The 14,590-nt window shown below is 39.7% G+C and overlaps 1 protein-coding gene across 1 annotated transcript in view; it reads right to left on the minus strand.

The window, feature by feature from the left end:
• The window catches only part of ITFG1 (integrin alpha FG-GAP repeat containing 1), a 923,141-nt gene that overhangs the window by 821,702 nt on the left and 86,849 nt on the right, over window positions 1-14,590 (minus strand). Inside the window, exon 6 of the mRNA XM_053719386.1 lies at window positions 5,296-5,370. Coding sequence (XP_053575361.1) covers window positions 5,296-5,370 — 75 coding nt within the window. The remainder of the gene's footprint in view (window positions 1-5,295; window positions 5,371-14,590) is intronic.

The following is a 14,590-nucleotide window of genomic DNA, read 5'->3' on the forward strand; positions in this document are numbered from 1 at the left end:
AAACAAATAAGAGGACACTTGAAAGACTATAGGAGACAGGGAAAAAGCAAGAGGTGGATACAAACAAGAGGGAAAACACAATATGATAGATGAGAGGTAATGAACAGACATAAACAGGGTTCTAAAGGGAACTAATTAATATATGGGACAATCTAGCAGACTAAAACTATGTACTTCATATTATTCAAAGCTGCAGCAGGAACAAATGGGCTGAGCTCTCTCTCACCCTGTACTGGCGACGCCTCTTCCATTAATAGTATTTATATAGCCAATACTGCAGTATTAAACATTTTAGTACAAGTTTCAACAGGCAAAATCAGCTATTTCCAATTACAAATTAGAAAATGTAAACAGACATAGTAGTTTAAAAATGAAATGCTTTAGTGTGTTTTGCAGTACTGCTTACATACAACTATGTGAAAAACTCCTGGAAAAAGGTTAAACACTTAGTCAAAGTCAGCTTCAGAACAGCAAAGCACTACTGTGTGACCGAGCTGAACACATCTAAGCAGCCAATGACAAGACAAATATATCAGCAGCTTGCTCCCAGTAGTTCACTGCTGCTCCTAAGCCTACTTAAGTATGCTTTTCATCAAATAATATCAAGAATATGAAGTAAATGTGATAAGTGAAGTAAAATAATCTCTTAAAGGGACAGCCTACTCCAAAATAGTTATTGTTTCAAAAGATAGATAATTCCTTTATTATCCATTTCCCAGTTTTGCATAACCAATTAATACACTTCTTACTGCTGTGATCACCTGTATCTAAGCCTCTGCAGACTGCCCCCTTATCTCACTGCTATTAACAGACTTGCATTTCAGCCAATTAGTGCTGCCATAAATAACTTCACGGGAGTAAGCACAATGTTATCTATTAGGTACACATGAACTAGCAGAGTCTTGCTATAAAAAAGCTATAGAAATGTGCTGAGCAAAAGGCAGTCTGCAGGAGCTTAGAAATAGGAAGAAATTTAGAAGTTTAAATTATATTAATATAGCAATATTTTTAGTTGTGCGAAGCTGGTGAATGAGTAGTAAAGGTGTTATCTATATTTTTAAAATGATAACAATTTGGGAGTAGACTGTCCCTTTAAAATTGCATGCTCTATGTGAGTCAAGTTTATTTTTTTATTGTTATGTCCCTTTAATACACACCAGCAGGTAAAATAGAACTTTATTAACATACACATTTTGCGGTAGTTTGCCCAGCTAACAGGCACATTTCCTTATGTTGCTGGTGCTCATAGGCTAAGTTTACAGTATAAATGTTTTATTCTGAGGGCTGATATCATTTAGGAATGTCTTCCTCTGCTCAGTAAAAGAAACAAGTGGGTTAGGATAAGCTATACCCAGAGTGCACATGGCCGTATTATCCTATACCACAAGCTGTAAGCCTGTACTCCTTCCTTGTACATAACTTTTACCTGCAGCTGCTGCACCTGCTGATAAACATCAGTTTCCCAAAAAGTGATATATCTCTAGCGCCAACGATGGCATATACAGGTCACATGTATATGTTATTAAAGGGATATAAGACTCAGACATTTTATTCTGTTTAAATGAAACACCCATAAGATATACAGGTCACATGTATATGTTATTAAAGGGATATAAGACTCAGACATTTTATTCTGTTTAAATGAAACACCCATAGATATACAGGTCACATGTATATGTTATTAAAGGGATATAAGACTCAGACATTTTATTCTGTTTAAATGAAACACCCATAAATATACAGGTCACATGTATATGTTATTAAAGGGATATAAGACTCAGACATTTTATTCTGTTTAAATGAAACACCCATAGATATACAGGTCACATGTATATGTTATTAAAGGGATATACGACTCAGACATTTTATTCTGTTTAAATGAAACACCCATAGATATACAGGTCGCATGTATATGTTATTAAAGGGATATAAGACTCAGACATTTTATTCTGTTTAAATGAAACACCCATAGATATACAGGTCACATGTATATGTTATTAAAGGGATATAAGACTCAGACATTTTATTCTGTTTAAATGAAACACCCATAGATATACAGGTCGCATGTATATGTTATTAACCCCTTAATGACAACTGACGTACCAGGTACGTCATGCATTAACAAGCAGTTAATGACAATGGACGTACCTGGTACGTCAGTTGTCTAACAGAGTGCTGGAAGTGATCACAATCACTTCCAGCAGCTCTGAGGGTATTGCAGTGATGCCTCGATATGGAGGCATCCTGCAATACCCCTTTACAAGCCTCCGATGCAGAGAGAGCCACTCTGTGGCCCTCTCTGCACCGGTAGTGATGGTGCCTTTGCCCAGTGGGAGGAGGGGGCGTGTGCGAGCGCGTGCACGATGCGCGCGTGTGCACGGGTGCGCGCGTGCACGTGGATGCGCGTGCACGTGCGCGCATTACCACACTGACACCAATGAAGGAAGGGGAAAAAAAAAAGTTAAAAAAAAAAAGTTAATTTTTTTTTTTTTTTTTTACATATAAAAGGATCTGGGAGGGGGAGGGGGTGGGGGTATTGTGGGGGGGCTGCTACACTACAGAAATAAATTTGTATAAAAAATACAAATAAAAGTTATAAATAAAATTTAAATAGTTTGGCCAGTGGGGCCAAACTGGGTACTGGCAGACAGCTGCCAGTACCCAAGATGGCGGTAATTAGGTAGGGGAGAGGGTTAGAGAGCTGGAGGGGGGGATCAGGGAGGTTGGTGCTAAGGCAGGGGTCCATCACAACTAAAATATTTTATAATTTTTATTTAAAAAAAAAAAAAAAAACTCTTTTATTTAGTACTGGCAGACTTTCTGCCAGTACTTAAGATGGCGGTAACAATTGTGGGGTGGGGGAGGGAAGAGAGCTGTTTGGGAGGGATCAGGGGGTGGGATGTGTCAGGTGGGAGGCTGATCTCTAAAATTAACCCTGCAAGCTCCCTACAAGCTACCTAATTTAACCCCTTCACTGCTGGGCATAATTCACGTGTGGTGCGCAGCAGCATTTAGCGGCCTTCTAATTACCAAAAAGCAACGCCAAAGCCATATAAGTCTGCTATTTCTGAACAAAGGGGATCCCAGAGAAGCTTTTACAACAATTTCTGCCATAATAGCACAAGCTGTTTGTAAATAATTTCAGTGAGAAACCTAAAATTGTGAAAAATGTAAAGTTTTTTTTTTTTATTTGCTCGCATTTGGCGGTGAAATGGTGGCATAAAATATACCAAAATGGGCCTAGATCAATACTTGGAGTTGTCTACTACACTACACTAAAGCTAAAATTAACCCTACAAGCTCCCTACAAGCTCCCTAATTAACCCCTTCACTCCTGGGCATAAAACATGTGTGGTGCGCAGCGGCATTTAGAGGGCTTCTAATTACCAAAAAGCAACCACAAAGCCATATAAGTCTGTTATTTCTGAACAAAGGGGATCCCAGAGAAGCATTTACAACCATTTGTGCCATAATTGCAGAAGCTGTTTGTAAATAATTTCAGTGGGAAACCTAAAGTTTGTGACAAAATTTGTGAAAAAGTGAACTTTTTTTTTTTTTTTATCGCATTTGGCGGTGAAATGGTGGCATGAAATATACCAAAATGGGCCTAGATCAATACTTTGGGATGTCTTCTAAAACAAAATATATACATGTCAAGGGATATTCAGGTATTCCTGACAGATATCAGGGTTCCAAAGTAACTAGCGCTCATTTTGAAAAAAAGTGGTTTGGAAATAGCAAAGTGCTACTTGTATTTATTGCCCCATAAATTGCAAAAAAAGCAAAGAACATGTAAACATTGGGTATTTCTAAACTCGGGACAAAATTTAGAAACTATTTAGCATGGGTGTTTTTTGGTGGTTGTAGATGTGTAACAGATTTTGGGGGTCAAAGTTAGAAAAAGTGTGTTTTTTTCCATTTTTTCCTCATATTTTATCATTTTTTTTTAGTAAATTATAAGATATGATGAAAATAATGGTATCTTTAGAAAGTCCATTTAATGACGAGAAAAACGGTATATAATATGTGTGGGTACAGTAAACGAGTAAGAGGAAAATTACAGCTAAACGCAAACACTGCAGAAATGTAAAAATAGCCATTGTCATTAAGGGTAAGAAAATTGAAAAATGGTCCGGTCATTAAGGGGTTAAAGGGATATAAGACTCAGACATTTTATTCTGTTTAAATGAAACACCCATAGATATACAGGTCACATGTATATGTTATTAAAGGGATATACAACTCAGACATTTTATTCTGTTTAAATGAAACACCCATAAATATACAGGTCACGTGTATATGTTATTAAAGGGATATAAGACTCAGACATTTTATTCTGTTTAAATGAAACACCCATAGATATACAGGTCACATGTATATGTTATTAAAGGGATATACGACTCAGACATTTTATTCTGTTTAAATGAAACACCCATAGATATACAGGTCACATGTATATGTTATTAAAGGGATATAAGACTCAGACATTTTATTCTGTTTAAATGAAACACCCATCGATATACTGGTCACATGTATATGTTATTAAAGGGATATCACACTGTAACATTTTATTCTGTTTAAATAAAACACCCATAGATATACTGGTCACATGTATATGTTATTAAAGGGATATCACACTGAAACATTTGATTCTTTTCAAAAAGCAATCTTTTTTTTTTTTTTTTTGATACAACAAAAATAATAATTTATTACCTAACAATGTAGTCCTGACCTTAGCTTTTACTTCTTTAAAAGGGACATGACACCTACAATCTTTTTCTCAAGATCATGATAGAGCATACAATTATTAACAACTATCCAGTTTACTTCTATTATCAATGTAGATTTTTTTCTCTTGCTTTTCTTTAATGAAGGAGCAGCAAAGCACTACTGGGAGCTAACTGAACACATTGGTAAACCAATGACAAGAGGCATATATCTACCGCCACCAATCAGCAGCTCCCAGCTCCTGAGACTACCTAGATATGCTTTTCAACATGGGATACTAAGAGAACAAAGTCAATTAGATAACATATGTAAAAAATTGGAAAGTTGTTTAAAATTGTATGCTCAGAGTCACAAAATATATATATATTTTTTAATTTAATTTCCCTTTATCACTACACATTTTGCAATCCTCATTGGTATAGAAAGAGTTAATAAAATCAAGCATTTAGCTATATAATTAGCCGGTAGATTTTTATAATGGTAAAACTAGATGTCTAGTAGATTAGGGGTTAACACATAAGCCAAACAACTGAGACATAAAACATTATAGACTTCACAGCACCTTACCCGCCAAATATGATCAGTGGCATCTTGCTTTCATTGGTAACGCCGAATATATCGGGAATCAGATCTCCATTAAAGCTGAAAAATATTTAATAATGATATAGGATGCAAACTGCCATTAAACACACACGACATGGTCATTGAACAATAGACAAAATTATAACTCTTTTCTCATTACAGCATGTAATATTCGCACCCTTACAAAAGGGTTAAGCACATATGGAAAGTCCCACTCAGGAGGCACAAGCATTGCAGTTCCTGAGTAGGAGACAAGCACATCTTTATCAATAGTTTTAACCCCTTTGCAGGGGTTAAAGGGATAGGCAACCCAACATTTTTATTTCATGATTCAGACAGAACATGCAACTTTAAACAAATATCTAATTTACGCCTATTATCAATGTTTCCTTTGTTCTCTTGGTATCTTTTGTTGGGACGCATGCTTAGGAGCCAGCCCATTTCTGGAGCATAATATGGCAGCAGTTTTGCAAGAATGTTATCCATTTGCAAGAGCACTAAATGACAGAACTATTTTCTGACATGTGGTGCTCCATATGCCTACCTAGGTATCTCTTCAGCACAGAATATCATGGGGATAAAGCAAATTTGATAATAGAAGTAAATTGGATTTTATTTTAAAAAGATGATGCTCTGTCTGAACACAGACATTTTTTGGGGTTTCTTATCCCATTAAACACACAGAGTTCCTCAGCAAGTTTTGCAATAAAGACATGCCCTAACCAATTAGATTACGCAATTGTTCCACTACAATACCCCTTAAATATAGTTTTAATAATACAACTTGTTATGAGTTATACAGTAAGTTTTATTCACCTGTACATTACTTGTTGGTCATATGATCTGAGCGGAATCTTGCTGAATATTCATAAGCACAAGCACGCCTAGTTATATAGAGCTATTCACAAGGAGTGTAATAAACATTAGATTGAAGACAACTTGCATCAGTAAAGAACAGTGGGTAATGAAAGGCCAGCAACAGCTAGCAGTGGGATATCATTTAATTAACTCTACAATTAACTTTATTTGCACAAAAGTATATTCATTTTCTACATGACTTACTAAATTATTCTTTATTATTATTGTAAAATCACTTAAGCGTTCTTTCAATTCATGGAGAAAACATAAATTATGCTTACCAGATAATTTAATTTCTTTATGTATAAGGAGAGTCCACGGCTTCATTCCTTACTGTTGGGAAATACTGAACCTGGCCACCAGGAGGAGGCACAGACACCCCAGCCAAAGGCTTACATACCTCTCCCACTTCCCCCATCCCCCAGTCATTCTGCCGAGGGAACAAGGAACAGTAAGAGAAATATCAGGCTATAAAAGGTGCTAGAAGAAAACACATAATTTAGGGGGCCGCCCATCGGAGAAACACGGGTGGGAGCCGTGGACTATCATATTATACAGAAGGAAATTAAATGATCTGGTAAGCATAATTTATGTTTTCCTTCTTAATATAAGGAGAGTCCACGGCTTCATTCCTTACTGTTGGGAAACTTATACCCAAGCTCTAGAGGACACTGAATGATTACAGGAGGGACAAAATTAGAGGCAGACCCTAATCTGAGAGCACTACAGCCTGCAAAACCTTTCTCCCGAAGGCTGCTTCAGCTGAAGCAAAAACATCAAACTTGTAAAACTTAGAAAAAGTGTGTAAGGAGGACCAGATAGCCGCCTTACAAATCTGATCAATAGAGGTCTCATACTTAAAGGCCCAAGAGGAAGCCACTGTTCTAGTAGAATGAGCCGTAATTCTCTGAAGAGGTCTATGTCCCGCTGTTTCATAAGCTAAGCGGATAAGACTCCTCAACCAAAAAGATAAGGAAGTCGACGAGACCTTCTGGCCCTTGCGCTTCCCAAAATATGCCACAAACAAGGAAGAGGCTTGTGTAAAATCCTTAGTAGCTTGAAGATAAAACCACGTCCAAATTATGAAGTAACCGTTCCTTTGAAGAAGAAGGATTAGGACACAAAGAAGGGACCACAATCTCTTGATTGGTGTTGCGGTCTGACACAATTTTAGGGAGAAATCCTAACTTAGAACGCAGGACAGCCTTATCCCGAATGGAACACCAGATAAGGAGACTCACATTGCAAGGCGGCAATCTCAGATACTCTACGCGCCGAAGCAATAGCCAGTAGAGTTTCCAGGACAACACCTTAATATCAATTTAATGCATAGGCTCAAATGGAGCCTGTTGCAAAATTTTAAGAGCCAGATTCAGACTCCAAGGGGAGCCGAATATCTGAACACAGGTGTAATCCTAATCAGAGCCTTAACAAAAGACTGAACATCAGGAACTCAGAGAGCCTCTTGTGTAGTAAAACAGACAAGGCCGAAATCTGTCCCCTCAGGGAACTGTCCAAAAGACCCTTCTCCAGACCATCCTGGAGAAACAGAATCCTGGCAACCTTAATCTTATGCCACTGAAATCCACGCTCTTATGAGCTTGGATGAGAGTATCAACAACTCTCTCAGAAAAAAACTCTCTTGGCTAGGACTAAGCGTTCAATCTCCACACAGTCAGCCTCAGAGAATCTAGATTTTGATGAACAAAAGGACCTTGTTCCAGCAAATCCATGCAACCTTGTTCCAGCAGATCCCTGCGACAAGGTAACTTCCATAGAGGAGAAGATGACATCCTCACTAGGTCCGCGAACCATATCCTTTGCGGCCACGATGGAGCAATTAGTATTACTGACGCCTGCTCCTGCTTGATGCGGGCCATTACCCGAGGAAGGAGTGGTAATGGCACAAAATGTATATTGGGTTGAACCTCGAAGGCACGATAAACCGTGACAAACCCAAAAGAGGCCAAGCCTTCAGAGCATTGTAGATTGCTCGAAGTTCCAAAATGTTGATCGGGGGGGGAGTGTTCCTCCTGAGACCACAGGCCCGGTGCCTTCTTGGCACGCCAAACAGCTCCCCATCCTGAGAGGCCCGCGTCCGTAGTCACAATCTCCCAGGATGGTCTGAGAAAGGATGTCCCTTGGGACAGATTATCTGGACAGAGTCAACAAGAGAGCTATTCTCAACAGAGAAATTTGTTGAGACAGATCCAAATGATCGCTGTTCCACTGCCTCAGCATGAACAGCTGTAGCGGTCTGAGACGGAACCTGGCAAAAGGAAATATGTCCATGAGGCCAATTACCTCCATACACTGAGTCACAGATGGCCTTAAAGGGACACTCAGGTCAAATTACATTTTCATAATTCAGATACAGCATGTCATTTTAAACAACAACAAAATGTGCACAGTCTTTTATATTTACACTTTTTGAGTCACCAGCCCCTACTGAGCATGTGCAAGAATTCACAGACTATACGTATACAGGTATACCCCGCTCATACAGCGGGTTAGGGACCGGAGCCCCGCTGTAAAGTCAAAACCGCATTAAAGTGAAATAAGGAAGTTTTAGCTTTCTTTTCACTTGCCAGTGTGTTTGAAAACATGTTTGAACTAACATATATTATGGGTGCAATAGTGCTACGTTTAGTTTAACACTAGCACAGCACAGTATTCAATTTGTATTCAATAAAAAATGTACTTGTAAAATAGTGACAATTACACAAATTGCACTGTAATGTTGTAAACAGCGAACTAAGAATAACAAAATGGTGCCAGTCACATTTCTCGCAATCTCACGATGATTACAGCACTGTTTCAAAATCCTTGGAGGTTGAACTTCTGCTCCACAAAGCACTGTATTAGCGAAGTGCTGTAAAGTGAGGTATACCTATATGCATTTGTGACTGGCTGATAGCTAATGCTATCACATGGTACAGGGGGAGTGGAAATATACATAACTTTGAAATTTGTTAGAAAAAAAATCTACTGCTCATTTGAAATTCAGAGTAAATGCTATTGTATTGTCTTGTTATCTTGCATTTGTTGATTATGCAAATCTACTGTGTTTACTGGTCCTTAAAGGAGGTCTGGGGGGCAAGACATGCCGAAGCTAGCTTGCACTGTCTCTCGTCAGTTAGAAATATCCTCATGGATATTGAATCTATTATAGTACACAGGAATTCTACCCTGGAGCTTGCAATGAGAGAACTCTTCTCTAAGTTTATGTTCCAGCCATGTGATAGAAAAAGAGAGAGAAGAGATACCGAATGGTTCTCTGCTAGATGAAAGGATGGTGCTTGAACCAGAATGTCGTCCAAGTAGGGAGCTACTGCTATAGCTTGAGTTCTGGTGACGGCCAGGAGAGCTCCTAGAACCTTTGTAAAGAATCTTGGGGCCGTAGCTAGACCAAACGGAAGTGCAATGAACTGGAAGTACTGATCCAGGAACGCAAACCTTAGGAACTGGAAGTGGTCCCTGTAGATTGGAACGTGAAGGTAGGCATTCTTCAGATCTATAGTAGTCATGAAATGTCCTTCCTGAAATAGAGGAAGAATGGACCTTATGGTCTCCATCTTGAACGAAGGGACATTTAGAAACTTGTTTAAGCACTTTAGGCCCAGAATTGGGTGGAAAGTTCCCTCCTTCTTTGGAACCACAAACAGGTTTGAGTAGTATCCCAAACTTCTTTCTGCAATAGGAACCGGGACAATGACCTCTAAGGAGGACAGATCCTGCACGCACCTAAGAAAGGCTACCCTCTTTTCTGGTTTTAAAGACAGGATTGAGAGGAGAAATCTGCCCTTGGGTGGATAAGATTTAAAACCTATCTTGTATTCCTGAGCTATGAACTCCAGAACCCACGGATCCTGCACGTCCCTGGACCAAGTGTCTGAAAACAGCGACCGTCTGCCCCCTACACGATCCTGCAATGGATCATGGTCCGCCCCTTCATGACGACTTGTTCTCGGCGGGCTTCTTGTTCTGCTTGGATTTATTACAGGATTGAGCCAGCTTCCAAGTACTCTTGGTTTGCTCAAGCTTAGAGGAGGACTGCTGACGTTGGGACTTTTAAGAATGAAAGGAAAGGAAATTAGATCCTTGTCCCTTGAATTTGTTCTTTTTATCCTGCGGTAGGAAGGCACCCTTGCCCCCTGTGACCGTGAAGATAAAGGAGTCCAGGCCTGGACCAAATAAAATGTTTCCCTTAAAGGGGAGGGAAAGAAGTATAGACGTAGATGTCATGTCCGCCTGACGTGTCTGCACTGAGAAACCAGATATTTTTGCATTAAGGCAAATAATCTGCATGTTTGCATCACAGATAAAATAATTAGCAATTCTGAAAGCCTTCATTCTTTCTTGGATAACGTCGAGGGGACCCTCCACCTCGATCAATTCCGCTAAGGAGTCGCACCAGTAGGCCGCAGCTCCAGCAACCGAGGCAACAGCCGCTACCTGTTGACATAAATATCTTGTATGCTGAAACATTTTCCTGAGAAAAGTTTCCATTTTCTTATCCATCGGCTCTGTGAAAGACAAGCTATCCTCAAGAGCGATAGTAGTATGCTTAGCTAACGTGGAGATAGCACCATCCACCTTAGGGACGGAACCCCACAACTCCAGCTGAGAGTCCGGGACCGGAAATAATTTTTTAAAGGCAGACGAAGGGGAAAAGGAAGAGCCAATTCTATCCCATTCATTTTTAATAATATTGGCAATTTTTACAGATACAGGAAAAGTTAGCGGTGCTACCCTGTCCTCGTACACTCTGTCTAATTTAGGGATCAAAGGTTCATCAGACAACTTGGCCTCTGGAACCTCTAATTTCGACAGAACCTCCTTTATAAGAAAACGCAGGTGTTCAATTTTAAATCTAAAGGCTGGCTCCTCCGCAGCAGGAGGCCTAGAGGTAGCAGACCCATCCTGGGATACTTGAAAAGCAGACAAATCAAGTAAATCACTGGATGTCCCCTGGACTGGAGAGCTTTGTTTAACCTTTCATATGCGCTTAGCAGGGCAAAGTACAGCACTAAGGGCCTCAGACAAAGCCATTTTTTTTTTTTTTTAAACAACATTTTTTATTGAGGTTTCCAAAACAAAAATACAAGAAGTCATGAGTCTTTAACATTCCAGAAGAACAATTGTCATTAGACCATCCACAGGAGTTGCACTTACATTAACATATAAATAGGGAGCATTAATTCTATATAAAATACAAGGAAAAACAAATATTTGTCATAATGCTGTGATGAAACCAAATGATGGAGTGTGCTACATGAGAATGTTTGAATAGAGATATAATGAAGGGTGGTCCCAAATAGTGCTAAGTCTATGTGGATGAGACCTCATTTTCTATTATATAAAGTGCGTTATGGGGACTATGTAATATTATATAATGTTAAGTATTAGGTATAAAGTTAGGGAAGATCAGCAGACCAGAGCTGCTTTAAGTTGGGGGGGGGGGCTTTCTATTTGGTGATATAAATAATAAATAGGCGGATAGTATTGAGCTCTTAATAAGAGGGATATAACTGTAGGCTAAATGCATATAACTATAGTAGGCGAGGTATGTCTATAAGTAGGATATAAGATAAAACTGGGAAAAATTAAGTATATCATTCTTTTGGTTTGATCCAGAGTGTGTGGGTCAAAATGAGATATAATCCCCAGTAAATGGGGATTAGCCAGCAAGTGATAAGGAAACAAGTTACTTATTTGGGTGTTCAGGAGAGTGTCTAGAAGACTAAGGTGGGCCATTACCTTTTGGGACAAAGAAGTAAAAAGTAGCTCCAAAGCCTCCACTGTGTGTTATCCGTTAAACCTTAAAAGGAGGATATGCTAAGCCATTGCAAACTAGTTTACTATACAATATATATATATATATATATATATATATATATATATATATATATATATATATATATATATATATATATATATATATATATATATAGAGAGAGAGAGAGAGAGAGAGAGAGAGAGAGAGAGAGAGAGAGAGAGACTAAGGAGAGTTATAAGACCCTATTAGCTGTTTTCAGGCCATTTTCAGCTGAGAAAATTTTGACTATAGCAAGGGCTAAGTTAATGAGCTAGAGGTTGTACTATTCTATGTATTAGTGGGGGATAGATGATCCTATGTAAATTATCCAGAGCCAGTATATTCATCTAATTATAGTAGGTAAGGTATTATATTAACATGAGGACGGAATGAGATAGGACTGGGAGAAAGTAGGTAGATTAAGAGAGTTCCTGAGGATGTCGCTGATGTAAAAGCTTGAGCAAAAGGTGAAACAGGAATCTGTAGGCTCCTATGAGATCTCGATGTTGGGAGTGTGGGAGACATGTCTAATTCAGCCGCCTTCTGCTGACGGGGAATCCATTTACCCTGCTCCAGGAGATCAGCCGTGTCTTCAAAAGTAAGGATCATGGGGGAGCTTGAGGCATACAGCGTTACACTCTGTGTTGTTGCGAGGTGGCTTTCAGTATGCGGTTGTACCACGGGAGATGGCAGCTCTCGTTCCACAAGTGTCTCTGCATTCTTGATTTGAAAGCTGAGATCACCCTCCTCTGCATTCGGCAAGCGGATACTGGCAGCTAGCTGTCCAAATCTCAAGTCCATCAATCGTCCTAGATCCTCTAGGAGTGCCACTGCTGCGATCAGATCCTCCTCCATAGTCTCCTACGTCCAGTCTGTCAGAGAGAGTACGGCTAGGCAAAAGGGATATCGTAGAGGCTGTAATTAGTAAAGCTATATAGTTGAGTAAGGTCTCAAGTTTGATCTCTCCCAGAATGTTAGAATGGGGAACATGCGGATATTCATGTGGTAGGCCTCCATTCAATGTCTATCAGCTGATAATCGCCCATTGAAGCTGTTGCGCAGCGAAAAGAAAAAAGTATATTCCTGTAGAAAATAGCTTCAGGAGGCCATAGATATTGATGCTCGGAGTGGATTATGAGTAATTCACAAGATAAATATTGGATTAAGATGCCCTCTTACAGAGCTTTAGAATTTCCAGACCATCATGGCTGCCGGTTGGCCACACCCCCGACACCGCCGTCTTTAACTGCGCAGTAAAGTCTGATGGTAAAAGGCTCCCTCCAGATGGAGGATCAGGCGTGCTACCAGAAGCTGCATGCAACAATGAAGATGATTGATGGGTATGCACCTTACGGTACGGCGAGTCCTCAGAGGTGGACGGCTCAGTCGTACTAAAGGGGTTAACCTTCTTAGACATAATAACCTTTTTGATGCATATGGAACATAGTTGAGAGGGCGGGCACTCCAAGGCCTACTCACAATATAAACAGGTATTGCTATTAGGAATAGAGGGAGTACCCTCAAGAATATCAGGATCCTCCATAGCTTGCGTTAACAACAGTAGGATACAAACAATTGAACTTTTTATTTCTCACAAAAACTGCACCTTTATACCCCCAATGACTGGGGCACTCACCCCCTCCTAGACCAAGGCAACCAGAGAAGAAGCAACCTCTCCAACAGCTAGCTCGGACAGGAAAAAGAAAACAAAAGTGTTATGTGGTGCGCATGGCAGGACTGCCCCTGCTATGAGAAAAAGTGCGCCAAGCTACAAGCTGCGCAGTGTTCAAAGTGAAAGTAAAACACCTGTATGTTCCGTTACCGCATAAGAACAGTCTATGAGCCCAAAATAAATCTCACACACAAAGCAGCATAAATCAAAGAAACACATTTGATTAATCCCCACTGTTCAATAACCTCCCTCAGGAGATATTAATCCACTATTCTATAAAGATAAAAGGAGTCACACTGTGACCCTGTCTTCAGCAATTTCAACATAAGTAAAAATTGAAACGATCTTACCAGAATCCGTGCTCTGGAACAGAAACACATCCTCTCAAGTTTGACAGTCTTGTAGCATTGCTCCTGACATGGACTTGAGTGAAGAAAGCAGACAGTGAAACTCGTCAACACTGATTGCTTAAGGAGCTGTTAGCAGGCAGTCTGGATGGGTTCGCAGAAAGACTCTCCCTGCATCTCCAGACTCTAACTTTCATCAATGCTCTAACTGACAGGCTGACAAGACTACATAAAACTCCAGTTCCATAACGAAAGGCATATATCCCTCCTGAGAAACAACTACGAAATCTCCTGACACTTCTCTGCCATCCTCCTGTGGCGAAAGACAAAGAATGACTGGGGGGTGGAGGAAGTGGGAGAGGTAGTTAAGTCTTTAGCTGGGGTGTCTTTGCCTCCTCCTGGTGGCCAGGTACAGTATTTCCCAACATAAAGGAATTAAGTTGTCGACTCTCCTTATATTAAGAAGGAAATTACTAATGAATTAAGTGGCTGTATAAGAAATAGCTTAAAGGAACATAAAACCCAAATCTTTTCTTTCATGATTTAGAAAGAGTATGCAATTTCAAACAACTTTCTAATTTACTT

The sequence above is a fragment of the Bombina bombina genome, chromosome 1 (genome assembly GCF_027579735.1).
Source record: "Bombina bombina isolate aBomBom1 chromosome 1, aBomBom1.pri, whole genome shotgun sequence".
Taxonomy (NCBI): Eukaryota; Metazoa; Chordata; class Amphibia; order Anura; family Bombinatoridae; genus Bombina; species Bombina bombina.